General features: G+C 43.8%; 1 protein-coding gene across 24 annotated transcripts in view; it reads right to left on the bottom strand.

Moving 5' to 3' along the window:
* STXBP5 (syntaxin binding protein 5) overlaps positions 1 to 12,747 on the bottom strand; it is a 105,167-nt gene extending 92,420 nt beyond the window's left edge. For 4 of the 24 annotated variants that reach the window (XM_086877590.1, XM_086877586.1, XM_086877587.1 and 1 more), the window contains exons 1-2: positions 12,493 to 12,746; positions 10,588 to 10,685 (exon numbers count right to left, since the gene is read on the bottom strand). In XM_086877590.1, the coding sequence (XP_086733716.1) occupies positions 10,588 to 10,685; positions 12,493 to 12,645 (251 nt within the window). In that variant the 5' untranslated portion in view covers positions 12,646 to 12,746. Of the gene's footprint in view, positions 1 to 3,424; positions 3,779 to 10,587; positions 10,686 to 12,492 lie in introns of those variants that run through there. The other 20 variants (XM_086877591.1, XM_086877593.1, XM_086877592.1 and 17 more) reach the window with 11 other exon arrangements.
* Positions 12,748 to 14,417: the final 1,670 nt, after the last annotated feature.

Below are 14,417 nucleotides of genomic sequence, written 5' to 3'. Positions count from 1 at the left end.
GTTTTTCAACTGTGAAGATGAACATCTGCTCTGCTTAACAAGGTAGTATGACTGGCTAGAGCATATGCTAAAAAAATTAAGACAGGCAAGCTAATACTATCAATTGAACATTAAGTGATCACAAAAAAATAAAATAAAATCAGTATTCCATCCTTTTCCCTAATGAGCAAGATTTGGAGAATGCAAATAGGTTTTGTCCATCTGCTGCTACTGACTACAAATCATTGTTACTAGTTGTGAAAGTGGGAGGGCCTCCAGGAGAAACTGTTACCAAAAACATTGGACACCAGCTGGATTACCTCTTTACTTGGCTACTCTTCAAGTGTTACATTTATTATTATTATGTGAAACAAAAATCAAACAAGGTTATTTGTACACATACAGAGTACAATCCAGGCAGCAGCTTCAAGAGGATGTAGAATACAAACCCCTGCTTAAATAATATGAATCACACAAAATAAAATAATAACTCACTAAGCAGAAATACAAATGTATTGTTTCCTTTGGATCTGCACCCTCTCTTTAGTTCCCTGGCTTACAAAGCTCCAAAGTTAAACTCCTGTGGGGTTTACACGATAATATAAAACAGGAAATGACAAATTCTTGGAGAATCCATGACAGATACTTCAGAAAAGGGCGAGTTTGATCTATAGCCTTCTTGATGGAGAACCTAACCTCCACTCTTCACCAGCACTGCTTTTAAGAGCACTGTGTGGTTTGAATGGGATGGGCTAAAGTCTTACTGTGAACATGGAAACAGCAGCCACTGCTATTATACTGTATCAATCCTAGAAGAAAATTAAGTTTCAGTTTTCCTAAACATAAATCAAGTTTTATTAATAACTTTTTAAGGTGTTGGTGAAACAAAATCGTAGACATTTAGCAAAACTGCTAAAAAACAAAACTGCTAAAAAAAGGCAAATAAAGTAGCCTTCAGTTATTTCTATCAAGCTGTAAACATCTCTCCGTACAACACAAATCAAATAATTGATTTAGCAAACTGCAACACAGCCCTTTTTCACGTATTACAAGATCTGCGTCATTATTATAAAACAATTCTGGTTTTATGTTTTGACAAAGGTATCTGGATACAATCCTGAGTCATGTGCTCTAGCAGGGTCTGTTTGAGCATGGGGGATGCACTAGATGACCTCCAGTGGTCACATCCAACTTTACCCATTCCTTAAAAGCACTTTTTTTTCTATGCTTGCAGACACACATTTATAGTTTCACCTGCTTTCACTATTCTCAGCACTCAAAATAGAATTCAAAGCAAAGAAAAACCTCTAAGTAATTGAAAAATAATAAAAAAATCTCAAATCTTTCAAGTAAAAGTCTATAAGGTTAGAACTACTTAGTATTAAGAATACTAGAACTATGGATGGAAGACTAAGCAGGACCTACTCCTGATATGAAAAGAAAAAAATATTAAAATCATTGCACAAAGTGATTAACTTAAAATAAATAGTACACAAACCAAGGACATCATCCAGTTGTACAGATCTCGACATAAAGCCAGTTTTAGAATTTCTTAAAAGGAGAAATTTTTAAGTGGAAGAAAAAATGGCTCTCATTTGTGTCAGTCTTAAACTGACCATCAATGTGCCAGTACAAAACAAGAAAAAGTAATTTCATAAATGCATTGTAAAAGTCACAAGGAATCAGGATTCAGTATGAGTCCCCAGAAGCCAACAGAACTGCTACATATTTTATAAATTTACTAAATAAGGCATTATACCATTCTACGAGTCCTCTCTTCTGAAATATTACTGTTTCAGCTGTTTCCAAGACCTTCATTATTTTAATGTATCCAAATTCTGTGATACAAATACCACTGACAGAGATTTAAATTATGTCATTAAACCTTCACCTGTATTTGCACAGAAAGTCAACAGTGGTGGTAACTTAGTGCTTCCTTTGATAAACACGTAAGCTGTACAATTACCAAGTGCCCATGATACAAGTGTTGACATGAATGGGATCACTAAGTTATCATGAATACTATGAGGCTACACTTGACTGGCATTCAAGTACCAATTACAATACCACAACTGAAACTTACGGGTCAGCAAAATAAGGGAACTCCAAAAGCTGCTGGCAGACGGCACACAGGCAGTGGGTAAGCAATGTGCTTTTGCCTCAAAAGACACAAACCTGTACCTCAGGCTGGCAAACAAATTACTACATGACAAAGAATTAGATCTCTGGGAAAACAGAGTCTTGTCTGCTTAATGAGATGAACTTTGCATCTCATCATCAACTTTGCATCAGGATCAAGAACCATGATTTTTCAAAAAGCTATCATCACTTTGATAGTACACTTTAAGACAGGCACATTGAAAGCAGCAAGAGGAAGAGGGAAGACACAACAGATTAAAGACCTACCACAGTATTAACTCTCTCAAAACTACTAGGAACTCCAATCTTTTTCAAAATGTAAAACCACTACCAGATAGCTAAGATCAAGAACAAAATGAACTGTGCACAAAATCCATGTTCTGGATTATCTTCATATTGAATGTAATAACTTGCAAGTTTTATTCTGTTTTTCACTGAGGTACATAGATAAGCCAACTTCTAGTCACTGTAAAGTGATTGTGTAAGAACACTCCCCTTTGTCTTTCGAAACCTTTGTACAACAAAGGGACCTGGACATTTAGAAGTCTCAATCAGCTACAAATTTTTTTAAGTTTTGTTAGGAAGGGTTTGAAAACTTGATTTGTGCTGTCATATTTTCTTTATCACATCTCAAATCTTAAGCTGCTTCTACCGTTCCAGATGTGACTTTAGTAAAACTACTCATGTCATCTCCTGCAGCAATAATGCTACTTCAGTTCTAAAAGCCATTCCACAGTGATCAAGAAAGAACAAACCCAATAAAACACCGAATTAAGATCTTAGTGAATTGAGCAGCATGCCACAAATCTGAAAGCCTAAGCTCTGCTCCAGCCACCCAACGTCCTGTTACAGTTTAGCCAAGCCTCATCAGGTCACACAATCCATATACCACCTCCGTGTTTCACAAATAACAAAGTGGTACAAGGAAACAAACCATGATAATGCTACAGTAACCTACAGCTTTACAGACTCCGCATGCTTTCCGAACATTTCCTTCCCCAGGTTCACCATGACCCAGCAAGTTTAAAGCTGAAAGGCAATATCCATTAAGTTTCTGCTGTCAGTAAAATACCTGCAGGGAAGTTTTCATCATAAAGTTCATTTTTGTAGATTACAGTATGAGTTTCAATACAATTATACTCAGGTATTTTTGAACAAAAGCAATTACTACTAGAAGTTGCATTAGTAGAATTAAAATATATTCAGTAACACTCCCAATGAAAGACCTTCTGCTTCCCCACAATTGCTACAGTATGGCCTTACCTACAGTCCCTTCAGAGATAAACCTGCTCCATCATAGCCTTACCCATGGCTGCAGTCTTTCCAGGGGAATACCTGCTCTGTTGTGGGATTTTCCATGGCCACATGCTTTCAGGTGCTCCAGCACGGGCTTATCCACAGGCACTGATGTGTCAGTGTCTACCTGTCTGCAGCACAGACCTGTCCCTGGGCCTCCATCCCTCCAGAGCTATTCCTGCTGCTGCTCTGACACAGCCAGAGCCGCTTCCAGACCTTCCTGCTCCCACACGGATTCATCCACGGGTCAGGTCCCTTGGGCTGCAGTTCACCAGCAGTCCCTGGCAGCCCAGGGCACAGCACAGACACACAGACAGTCCCTGGGCAGCTGCCAGCCCCGGCACATCACCGCTGCTGTTATCACAATGTTCCCAGGCACAGCAGTGAGGTGATAAAGCAGCGCAGCAGCAGCAAAAACCAGCCACTAATGAGCACTGGACTCTAATGCACAGTCAGGCAAGCAAGGCTCCTGACAAGCACCTGCCAATTAATAGCTGATCAGCAATTACAGCTATAAATTCAATCTAGCACATGCCAATCAAACCTGTCATTATCTCAAATCCTTTGAGCTGCACATTGGGTGTCATAAAGGATTGCTGGAGTTTAACCCCAGCTGGCAACTAGGCTCCACACAGATGCTTGCTCACTCCCTCTGGTGAGATGGGGAAGAAAAATGGAAAAAGAGAGAAAATTCACAGTTTGAGATAAAAAATGTTTAAGGGACAAAGCAAAAACCACCCTGCACACAAGCAAGGCAAAACAAGGAATTAATTCACTGTTTCCCGTGGGTGGGCAGGAGCCATCCCCAGGAAAGCAGGGCTCCATCATGTGTAACAGTGACTTGGGAAGACTAACGCCACCACTTCAAACATCCTCCCTCCCTTTCCTTCTTTTTCTTCCAGCTTTATATCCTGAGCATGACACCATATAGTATAGAATATCCTTTGGTTCAGCTGTCCCGGGCTGTGTTCCCTCCCAGCTACTTGTGCGCGCCCAGGCTGCTCATTGGTAGGGTGGGGTGAGAGGCAGAAAAGGCCTTGGCTCTGTATAAACCTTGCTCAGCAGTAAGGAAAACATCCCTGCGTTATCACAACTGTTTCCAGCACAAATCCAAAACACAGCCGCATATCAGCTACTGTGAAGAAAACTAACTTTACTCCAGCCAAAACCAGCACTCTAAGTTTCCCAACAAGTAAAACCACAGATTTAAAAAGAACACCATCCTATTTATTATAAAGAGTTCAGTCAAAGGTTTCTCTGTGTAGGACTCAGTCGCTTTAATTCCATGCACTTTTGGGAGATACATGCCTCACCATGCCATTTTGGCCCTATTCAATTTCAGAATACACAAAAGTAGCTGATTGTCTTCATTTAGAGGATGGGAATTTTTCACTAAGATAACAATAACCATGTGAACAAAGTGCCAGATGATATGACAAGAAATGCAGTAGTGTTAAAAGAAACAGAAATGTGACAAGATTAACATATGCTTTAAGCAAAGTAGTTTTCTTGTTTAAACGACTCTGTGTGAACTGAGTGGCAAGGTAGACAAATATTTTCTTAAAAATAAATAATCAGCATCTCTCTGGCATGACACTACTGCAATATTTTTTATAGGTTTACCAAAGTACTTTTCTCAAAGCAGGCATATTTGTTCGAAGTCCAGAACACTACTGACAAGGGTTAAGAACATTTTCTTCAGTGTACAAATGCCAAAAGACCCTGACTATCCATGAAAGTTCAAATTTGGTGTATTCACAGAATCAGCAGAGTTACAGAGTAATTTAGGTCAGAAAGGATTACCCAGGTTCATCTGGTCCAGCATCTCACTTGAAGATGTGCCAAATTCAGTTGGATGCTCTGTTTAAAAACCTGAAATCTTTGCATACTCTAAACAACTCCAGCCACTGTCCTACTGCCAGTGTAGAGCTACTACAGAGAAGAAAGAGCAAGTATAGAACTACTTCAATAAAAAAATACTCAAAAAGCAGAAACCCCAACACACAAATATCTCAAGCTGATATTTCCACAAGGAAAATCTGAACGATCCAAAGGAGAAGTAATTTTAATGGATATAATCACATCACAATTTGGGAATGGTATTCTGTTAGAGCTTCAGAGAATTTACCAAATTGCTTGAATTTTGTGGTATATATCTATGGCAAAGCTTTCCAGATGTTGCAACAAACGCTTCATCAGAAATTGACTGCATGGAACCACATACCCAGGCTTTTGAGCTATTTTGATTTTTTTTAAAAAGTGAGTTCTCAAAAAGGCTGGAGAATGGAAATTACAGAAAACAAGTTTTATATACCCCAAACACAAAAACTTCAGCCATTTGCTTGCAAAAGACATCTTTTAGTGCTGAAAAGACTATGGGGAAATTAACAGATATTGACATTCAGGACGATTGGAATCTTCAGATTTTTAACAATGGGATGATGAACAATCCAATTTTTCTCCTTCCTGTGAACTTGGTTTGCAAAAGGAAAAGAAAAGCCAAGTTTAATTAAATGACCTGTTCTGCTGGGGAATAAAGAGTCAGAGGCACAATTTGGTCTGTGTGGAAGGTACAACACTCCACAGGTACTCCCTTCATTCTCAATTATCTCCAGTGAAAACGGTCTTCCTTACTAGAACTCCCTCTATCAAGAGAGAGGCTGAACTTCATGTTGCAAATGTGTATTTTTAAGGCACGAAGCACCAGTAGCTATTGTATTAATGCTGGGAGACTATCACAAAACACCTAATTTGATATATTGGATATATTGTCCTAGTTTCGCTATATAGAAATTAAAGTGTTGGAAAATGAAGAAACTTGTTTAAGACGGAGCAGTTAAACAGCAGGGACCAGGAGAATTCCTTCCATGTTTCTGCTTTAGTTTCGAAATTTATTCTACCTTATAAAGGCAAACAAAAAAAAAGCTCAGCTGAATATTATTATTAATTGTACAGAGCCCTGGACTTAAAACTTCTGAGGAAACACCATCCTAAAGGCAAAAAAAAATCCTGAAAAGAGTTCATTACATCTTTCTCTATCCTCTTCAGAGTCTACACAACTCCCTGTTCAGATCACATTATGCTTCCAGAGGGCCTTCTAAGTGGAAGAGCAGAGAAGCAGGGCTATTACTTATGACACTGAGCACTGTCAGGACGTCACGGGGTAAAGTCTAACCAATTACACCAAGTTCAACCTTGAGTAGGTAAACTGAACTCTAAATCATTACAAGGTTTTGATTTCTGCTGGGAAAACAAGGCACAGCAAATTATGCACAAAACTTTCTTAACACCAAGGACTATATGTCCTACTGTAAAGGTTCAGGTATGCACAGGAAAGAAGCAAAGCATAGATGAATTTTTAACTACTTGATGTCTCACATGTTGCAAGAGTAGATCAAGAGTTGAAAGCCACCCTTGTAACAGCAGCTAAATCCCTTCAGGTATGGAGAAAACCAAATACCTGTAGTGACAAAAGAGGCCACCAGCAGCTTACACTGAACACAGCAGTTTGAAACCAATACTGAGCACAATTGCTCCCTGTGGGGATCACACCCAATCACAAAAATCCAGCACAGAGAAGAGGAAGCCTGAGGCAGAACTTCCACACAAGAGGCAAGCCACCAGCCGAGACTCACACACCTCAAACAGCTGGAAAAAGTATCCTCCAACCAGCACTACAAACTCAGAGGAACAACCAGACCAGCACGTCCAGCTGAGTGCCACTACTTGGGAGAAATCATTTCAGATTTTATGTCGCTCAGCAGAGTGCTTCTGCCCTTGTGTCTACCTCATCCCTCAATTTCCTTTGCAACAGAGAAAACAGACTCCAACAGCTTAACTCCTTTAACAGATCCTAGTCTCAGGAAGAGGGTGACTTCAAGGCTGCTCAAGGTTTCTACTCTGAGCTACTCACTTTGTAACTTTTCTTATACACTTTACAGTAACCAAGATGTTCATAGCTGAGAACAAAGAGAGCTTTTGTTATTAATTGTTTTTTCGGGTGGGGAAATACTTCTCTAAGGATCTGTATGCCTCCAAAAAGCTTGGTTCTAAATCTCTTCACTAAATAAGAGTGAGAAATGTTTCTTAGTAACTAATCAAGTTTTTACAATGAATACAAGGGACATACTGCTCAAGTTAAACCAGTGAATAATCCCAAACTAACTTTCATGACTCGTAAGGTTAAAGTTTTACACTAAAAGCAGTCTCTTCCTAGTATTTTAACAGATTTCTCTCCCTCTTAAAACTACAGGATCTAGAACCAAGAGCTGCTTATGGACATAGAATGCAAAGTTGCCCTTCTGGCACACTGTGTTACAAACTACACCCATCAAGTCTAGAGGCAAAAAATATTAACAGAATAGTAATCCTTCTTCTAATCCCATTAGTGCAACATGACAGCTATAATTTAGGTACTTCCATTTTTACATTTACTTTGTGGATTTAAAGAATTCAATACAGATGTTTAGCATATTTATCCATTAAGATAAAGAAAGACAAAGTCATTGAAATTGCAGTATATTTGTAACCACATATTTTGGTTCTTCAGGAAAAGTTTCAGTTCTATTTTTACAGACAATTTTAACAGAACTGCAAACATTTAGTACTTGCGAATAAGAAGTCTCTCTGTTCTTCCAGTAGTGGCTACAGAGTCCTCATAAAGAAAAATGAGATAAGAGTGTGATTTAGAAAACTCACATTAACTTGTTGTGATCAGTACTAGTTTTGAATTAAAAATAGCCAGTTTGAAGACTGACCAAATAGAGAACCTCTGTCAGGAGGTTAGCCGATAAATAGCCCAAAGCCAAATCAGGACTGTAACATTACTTTCCTCACATATTAATGAAATCTCAAACAGGTTCTCACTCCTTGATTCAAGAATATTTTACCATTAATACCCTTTCCAAGAAAATACCAAACTTATTTCCCCTGTTCCTCAGATTACTCACTTGCAACAGAAAGCATAAAAAGATGTACCTATACTTGAAGACACAAGGAAAACACTAATATCCAGCTCCCATTTGCTGGATGCTAATGGATATTAGCTGAAACATAATCATTCCTTTACTTTTATACTCTCACAGCATGAACACAGAAGAAAATGAGGACTTGCATTGCACTTTCACAATTTTTCAATGAATAACACTTTACTGACACTCAGTCTTTTTAGTCCATACCTCATTTCAATTAAAAACACTTTTGCAGCCTTAAAGAGTAAGTGGCTCCCACTTAAATGAACCATTGCAAGTAATTTATTATTCAGAAAAACCTTAGTGGGCAAAGCATCCTGAGGGTTGGCTCTATCTTTGAGCACTTCTTACAAGCCTCACTCTTACCCACTCTTCTCAAACCAGCAGAAAAAGGAAGAGGCTGCTTTTACATTGGGAATATGTCTGAGTCTATTCCTTCTGCCTGCATTCCTCCATCACAAAGAGGATGTAATCACAGGAGAGGCAAATTCTGCAGTGTTGTCTGGTTACAGGGCTACCCATTCAGCTGAGAGCTTTTAACCTGTTCTTCCATGAATCAAGATCTGTATCAAAGTACTAAAAAGCATATTCATCTTCATCAAGTTAGAGGAACACCAACATTTCAGTCTCTGCATAAAACTTCTTCCTTTCTTTTAGAAAACACATTTCCTGTCATTTTCCCACAGTAATGCTGTCTTCCCAAAGAATCTTGCAATACCTCTCTCAATTATTTAGAAAGCAATTCACACTCCAAGAGTTCACAGGTGTGTGTAGCCATGGATGAGTGCCCAGAAACAGGTTTTGTTGAGTCATCATTATCCAAACTGCAACATCATGTTGCCCAAAATTACAGGTGAGTAAGCTCTAAACAGGTACATTTTGATCTCCTCTGTTCCTCCAATCCAAGTTCTTACTTCTTCGTCTCTTTTTGCTTTAGCATCTATTTTATCAATATAAGAGTAATTAACACCACCCACACACAGTTTGCTCTTCATTTAAGTCAACTCCACAACCTCTTCAAAAAGAAAATTTATGAAATCAGGTGTAGTTTCAAATATGGCATTAAGAACATTGCATTATCAGCCCTATTCCTCATGATCTGAGTTAAGAAATCTGGAGAGCTCATAAGAGAAATCTAGCTTTTCAGTTCTACTTATTCAGCTTTTAAAAGTCAACACCCTTATGGCAATTAACCTTATAGAGAGGGTAGTGATACATCAGAAAAAACCAATAAAGGTCCACTTGGAGACTAATATAAACACCAAAGGAAATTGTTGGATTTACGTACAGTTTAAAGAGGATTAAGTCAATTTCTCTAGCAAGATGGCCTAAGCTTTCCCCATAATGTTTAGAATTCAGTCAATTTCAGGACAACAAAGAATTTGATTCATTCTCCTGCGCTGACAAGTAAAGGTTCTGGCAACAGCAATGTGGATTAAAGAATCTACAGGACACCTTCTTTTAAAAATAAAAGTTTAAACACATATGTTGTTACATGGCTTGGATAGTAGCATATGGCTGTGGTACCATATGGTTATAAACATATGGGTAGTTCACTTTTTAGTGCACAAAAAGAAGCAGGGTTACTAGTGCTTTACTTCACAAATTCATTCCGATTCTCTCAGTCACTTGGAAGCTTTTAGCAAGATCTAATTCCTGCACCTTTTACTGTCCCCACTTGAAACCTTCATTTGGCAACACAGAAGTAGTAGCAGGTCACTAGAGCATTACGAAGTTTATCTTAAGAACAAGCCAAACAAAAATAAGCCAATCACCCAAAAAAAAGCCAAATCAAAAACCCTACAACAAAAACCACCAAACAAACATCACCTCACCAAGCAGCACAGAATGTTTTAACCCCAGAGGATGGAGCAGAACAACAAAACAGAGCTCAGCCCCCATCCCTCTTTAGACTGGCAGTCAGCTGCTATAAATTGTCAGCACACTAGTAACCCTCCACAAAATTTATCTATTAACTTGAGATAACGGCAACTGAGCAGCCGTGCCTCACATCACTGACACAACTTGAATTGACACAAAGAGCAACCAGAACAGCCAAGTTACCCACAGCAAAGACAGCTTGCTGGTTTTCTCTCCTCCTGCATACCTGGTTCCCACCAGACTTCTGAATGTTTGCAGCAGCTCAATCAAGACATCACTTGTGAGAGGTGCACTAAATCCACTGCAGAATACGAAAGGATACAGCCTTAGTGCTCCAGTCTGAGTCCCAATGGCCAGTATTTTCTGAACCGGATCAAATGCCAAGGCTGAAGGTTGATAGGGGAAACCATGGCGTACAGTCTAACAAGTCACAGCAGCGCAGTAACAACGGGTCAAGCAGGATACCAAAAATAAACAGAATCAACACTATATGTTAGAGAACAGGATTCAATGTTAAACACAATTTAAAAAGGAACTACAAAGCAATTTAATCACAGACTGAGAAAATCACCTGCCTTACATGAACCAGTTACAAAAGATTTTTTTAGACATAATTACTCATTCATCTTTGAGCATCAAGTGACAATCAGACTTTCTGAAACTTAATTTGAATCTTACATTTCTTCTGTATAAAGACTGTATCAACTCAGCATTTCATTTTTTCATCTACCTCATTCCCTGAGTAATCTTATTTTCAGCTCTAACAAAGACTCTACACTATGAAAATCTGAGATGTTCCTAGCAAGTTTGGCAACAAAGCCAGACTTGTCATCAGAACTATTACAAACTACTATACACGCTTTTCTGAGAATCACTTCAATTTCAATCCAACAGACCCAACATGACAGTGCAACCTCTCTCAGCTCAGTAAAGAAAAAAACCAGCAACTTGAGCTTGACAGAGCCTACCAATCTCTCACCCCCTACTTCCCTCAAAGAGAACAGGCAGTCCCAGAATTAACAAAACCAAAAAATACCTCATTGAACAAAAGCAAACCCCCTCAGTCATGGGACTCTCTCTTAATATGGAACTATTGGCACATTCAGCTTCTTTGGTTAGCCAAGACTAATTTGGTAATTGACCAAGCAATGACTCCATTAAACTTCTCAGGCTGCAATTAATCAGAACTGAGAACATAATACAAGTTCTTCCACTCTAAATGCACGCATCCTAAGCCATACAATACCAGCTTACCTATTTCTAAGCCTTTAGTTTAAAGCAGAGGTAGTTCAGGACCTCATAAACACACAGCAAACTTCTGGTATACTCCTTGTATGTCACTGAAGTTGCAGGCATACCCCACAACTCTCTGTATTTCACAACTGAATAAAGTCTAACTGCTCTAACAGCTCTGCTCTTCTCCATATCCTTCATGACCAACTCCTGAAAAGCAGCAGTGATGCCTGCAATACCAGAAAAAACCAAGGAGAGCCCACAAACAAGCTCATCCATGTCCAGCTAGGCCAGAGGTGCACTGCAAAGATAAAAATGAGTATTGATATTCCAATCAGCTTTTATTCCTCTTGATTCAGCTGGTGGTTAATTCGCTGCATCATTTTCCGAAGTGTGCAGACACAAACTGCAGTTATCATATCACACACAAGCAAATAAATAAACGGGAACTTCGTCTCTAGATAGGATTTGCAATAGCAGCATCACCAACTTGGCAACACACACTGCAGTGAAAACCACCACAAACATCGAAAGCCTTTTTCAGGCGTAAAGGAACAGGATAAAGAATTTCCAAATAAAGCAGAGGGACAGCTTCCCCGTCCTTCAGGCCCATTAGCAGAGGCTTCTGCTCAAACGCCGCGATAATCAGATCTGCACTATAGCTAAGTGTCACTCCTTCCCCCATCCATCCAACTCTTTCTACGAAGCCTTAGCGAACACTGCCAGTATTACTCGCATGAAAGAGCCTAGACGACGACAAACCCCGAAACTCTCCAAGAAAGATGTCTAAAGAAATCCGGCAAGACCTGTACAGCTACACCCACCGCTTTCTTCCCGTCTTCGCCCCCGAAATAATCAATCCAAACAAGTAAACAGGAGCGGCGGGCAGGCTCGGCGAGGTCGGTACGGAGGAGCAAAGCCCGCAGCGCCCATCGCGGCGGGCGCGCCCCCTTCCCCGGCCGCCCTCCGGCTCGGGGCTGCAGCATTCATTCACCTTGCAGAGCTGAAAGTGCTCGGACTGGAGCGTCTCCTGGATTTCGGTCTCCCGGTTCCCCGCCTGCTGCTGCTGCGCGGCGGACGACGCCGAGGCGACGGCAGAGACCGCCGTCAGGCCGTCCAGCACCTTCCTGATGTTAAATTTCCTCATGGTCCTCGGCGGCGGCGCTCCCGCTCCCCCGGCCTCGCCGCCGCCGCGCTGTCACCGCCGCGCCGCCCGCCCCGCAGGCGGCAGACGAGCCCCCGCCGGGGAGGGCGGTGCAGGGGCGGCCCGCGCTCGGGGGCGCCGCGCTCCTCCTCGTCCGCGGGGAGGGCGGCTGTCAGTCCGGCAGCGCAGGGGCGCTTCTCATCGGGGCCCGCGGGCTCGGAGACGGAGACTGGAGCCAAGCAAACAGGAGCCGGTCAGCCCACCGAGCGCCGCCACCGCCGGTCCCACGCTCGCCGCCCGCGGCCGCCCCGCGCCCTGCCCGCCGGGGAACGCGGCTCGCCCCGATCCCGGCCGGCCCCGCCCCGGCCGCCCCTCCCGCCGCCGGGGCTTGTGCGGGGCTGCCTCGCCTCTCCTCCCCGCGGAGCCTCCGCGCCCCGCGCAGCCCCCTCACATGGTGGCAGCCGCCGCTGTCACCCGTCCGCGTGTGTGCGCGTGTGCCGGTCCCCTCCCGCCGCCGCAGCCTCTCCCCCCGCGGCGGCAGCGGCAGCAGCAGCAGCCCCGCGGCTCGGCTCAGCACCCTCCGCCTCCTCCTCAGAGCTGCGTGTGCCGACAGCCAGTCACCAGCGGGGCTTCTCCCGGCTGCTGCCAGCGCCTGCCGCCGCCCGCCCCCACAACCATCCTCCTCCTCCTCCTCCTCCTCCGCCTCCTCCTCCTCCTGCCGCGGAGGGAGCCTCCCCCGCCTCTCGGTCGCTCCCCCTTGCCTGACAGCGCGGAGCGCAGCGCCCCGGGGAGGAGGAGCGGCGGCGGCGGCGATACCGCGGCGCCCGGCCCGGCAGCGGCGGGGCGGCCGCTCATGCGCGCTGCGAGCGGCGGCACCCGGATGTGGCGGAGCCGCTCCCCCCGCCCCGCCGTGCGGGGGCCGGGGCGGCCGGGCCCGAGCGCTGCGCTCCGGCGGGGCGGGGGCGGCCGCAGGTAACAGGTGGTGGCGGCCCGAGGCTGCCGCGGGCAGCGCTGTCCCTGCGGCCGGCGCGGCGCTGGAGGCGCCCGACGGCTGCGGCGGAGCCGGGCTCCGTGCGTGGGTTCCCGCGGAAGATCCCCCGCGGCCGCGCCTCGTCCCAGGCGGCGGGGCTGGTGCGGACCGCGGCCGGAGCAGCGCCCGCGGCTCCCGCGGCCAAGGAGGAGCCGCAGGAGCCGGGACGGCACGGAGCGGCGGAGGGGCTGCGGGAGAGCCCAGAGGAGGGATGCGGAGGGATGCGAGACCCCCGTACCGCTCCCCGAGCGCCGTGCTGGTGCTGCGGCCCCGCAGCGGGGGTGCTCGCCGTGCGGCTGGACAGAGGGCTGCGGACGGGCTGCCCGACACCGCCCGGCAGGTCACGGCCAGCCCTGGCGTCGTAAGGCGAGCGCCGGGGTTACGAAAGTCCGTTCATTCTTATGGGTGCGAAACCAATTTAAACAGGTGGCACAGAGTCAAACGTTTTGTTCTGATAGCCTCTGTTGTACAGCATTCTGTGTTTGCTCTTAATTTCTTTTACTGCTAGCTTGCAGTTTGGGATTATCTAGTGAGTGGTCAGGCAGTAGATATTATTCGTCTGTCATGTTGTCATAATTATTTGTGACTCGCTATTGAACTTCTTTTCAGCTAAAACTAACTGAGCAATCATCCGTTTTGGAGGGAAAATTTGTAGAGATGTGAATCAAGAGGCTGGCTCACATTTTTTAAGCTCAGCACAAATGCCTTAGCAGTAGAACGCTCGGCACACTGGAAAATGGTCCTT

The sequence above is a fragment of the Cyanistes caeruleus genome, chromosome 2 (assembly GCF_971803275.1).
Source record: "Cyanistes caeruleus chromosome 2, bCyaCae1.hap1.1, whole genome shotgun sequence".
NCBI classification, from domain to species: domain Eukaryota; kingdom Metazoa; phylum Chordata; class Aves; order Passeriformes; family Paridae; genus Cyanistes; species Cyanistes caeruleus.
The sequence above is the reverse complement of the archived record's forward strand: the minus strand, read 5'-3'. Positions and strand labels throughout refer to the sequence as shown.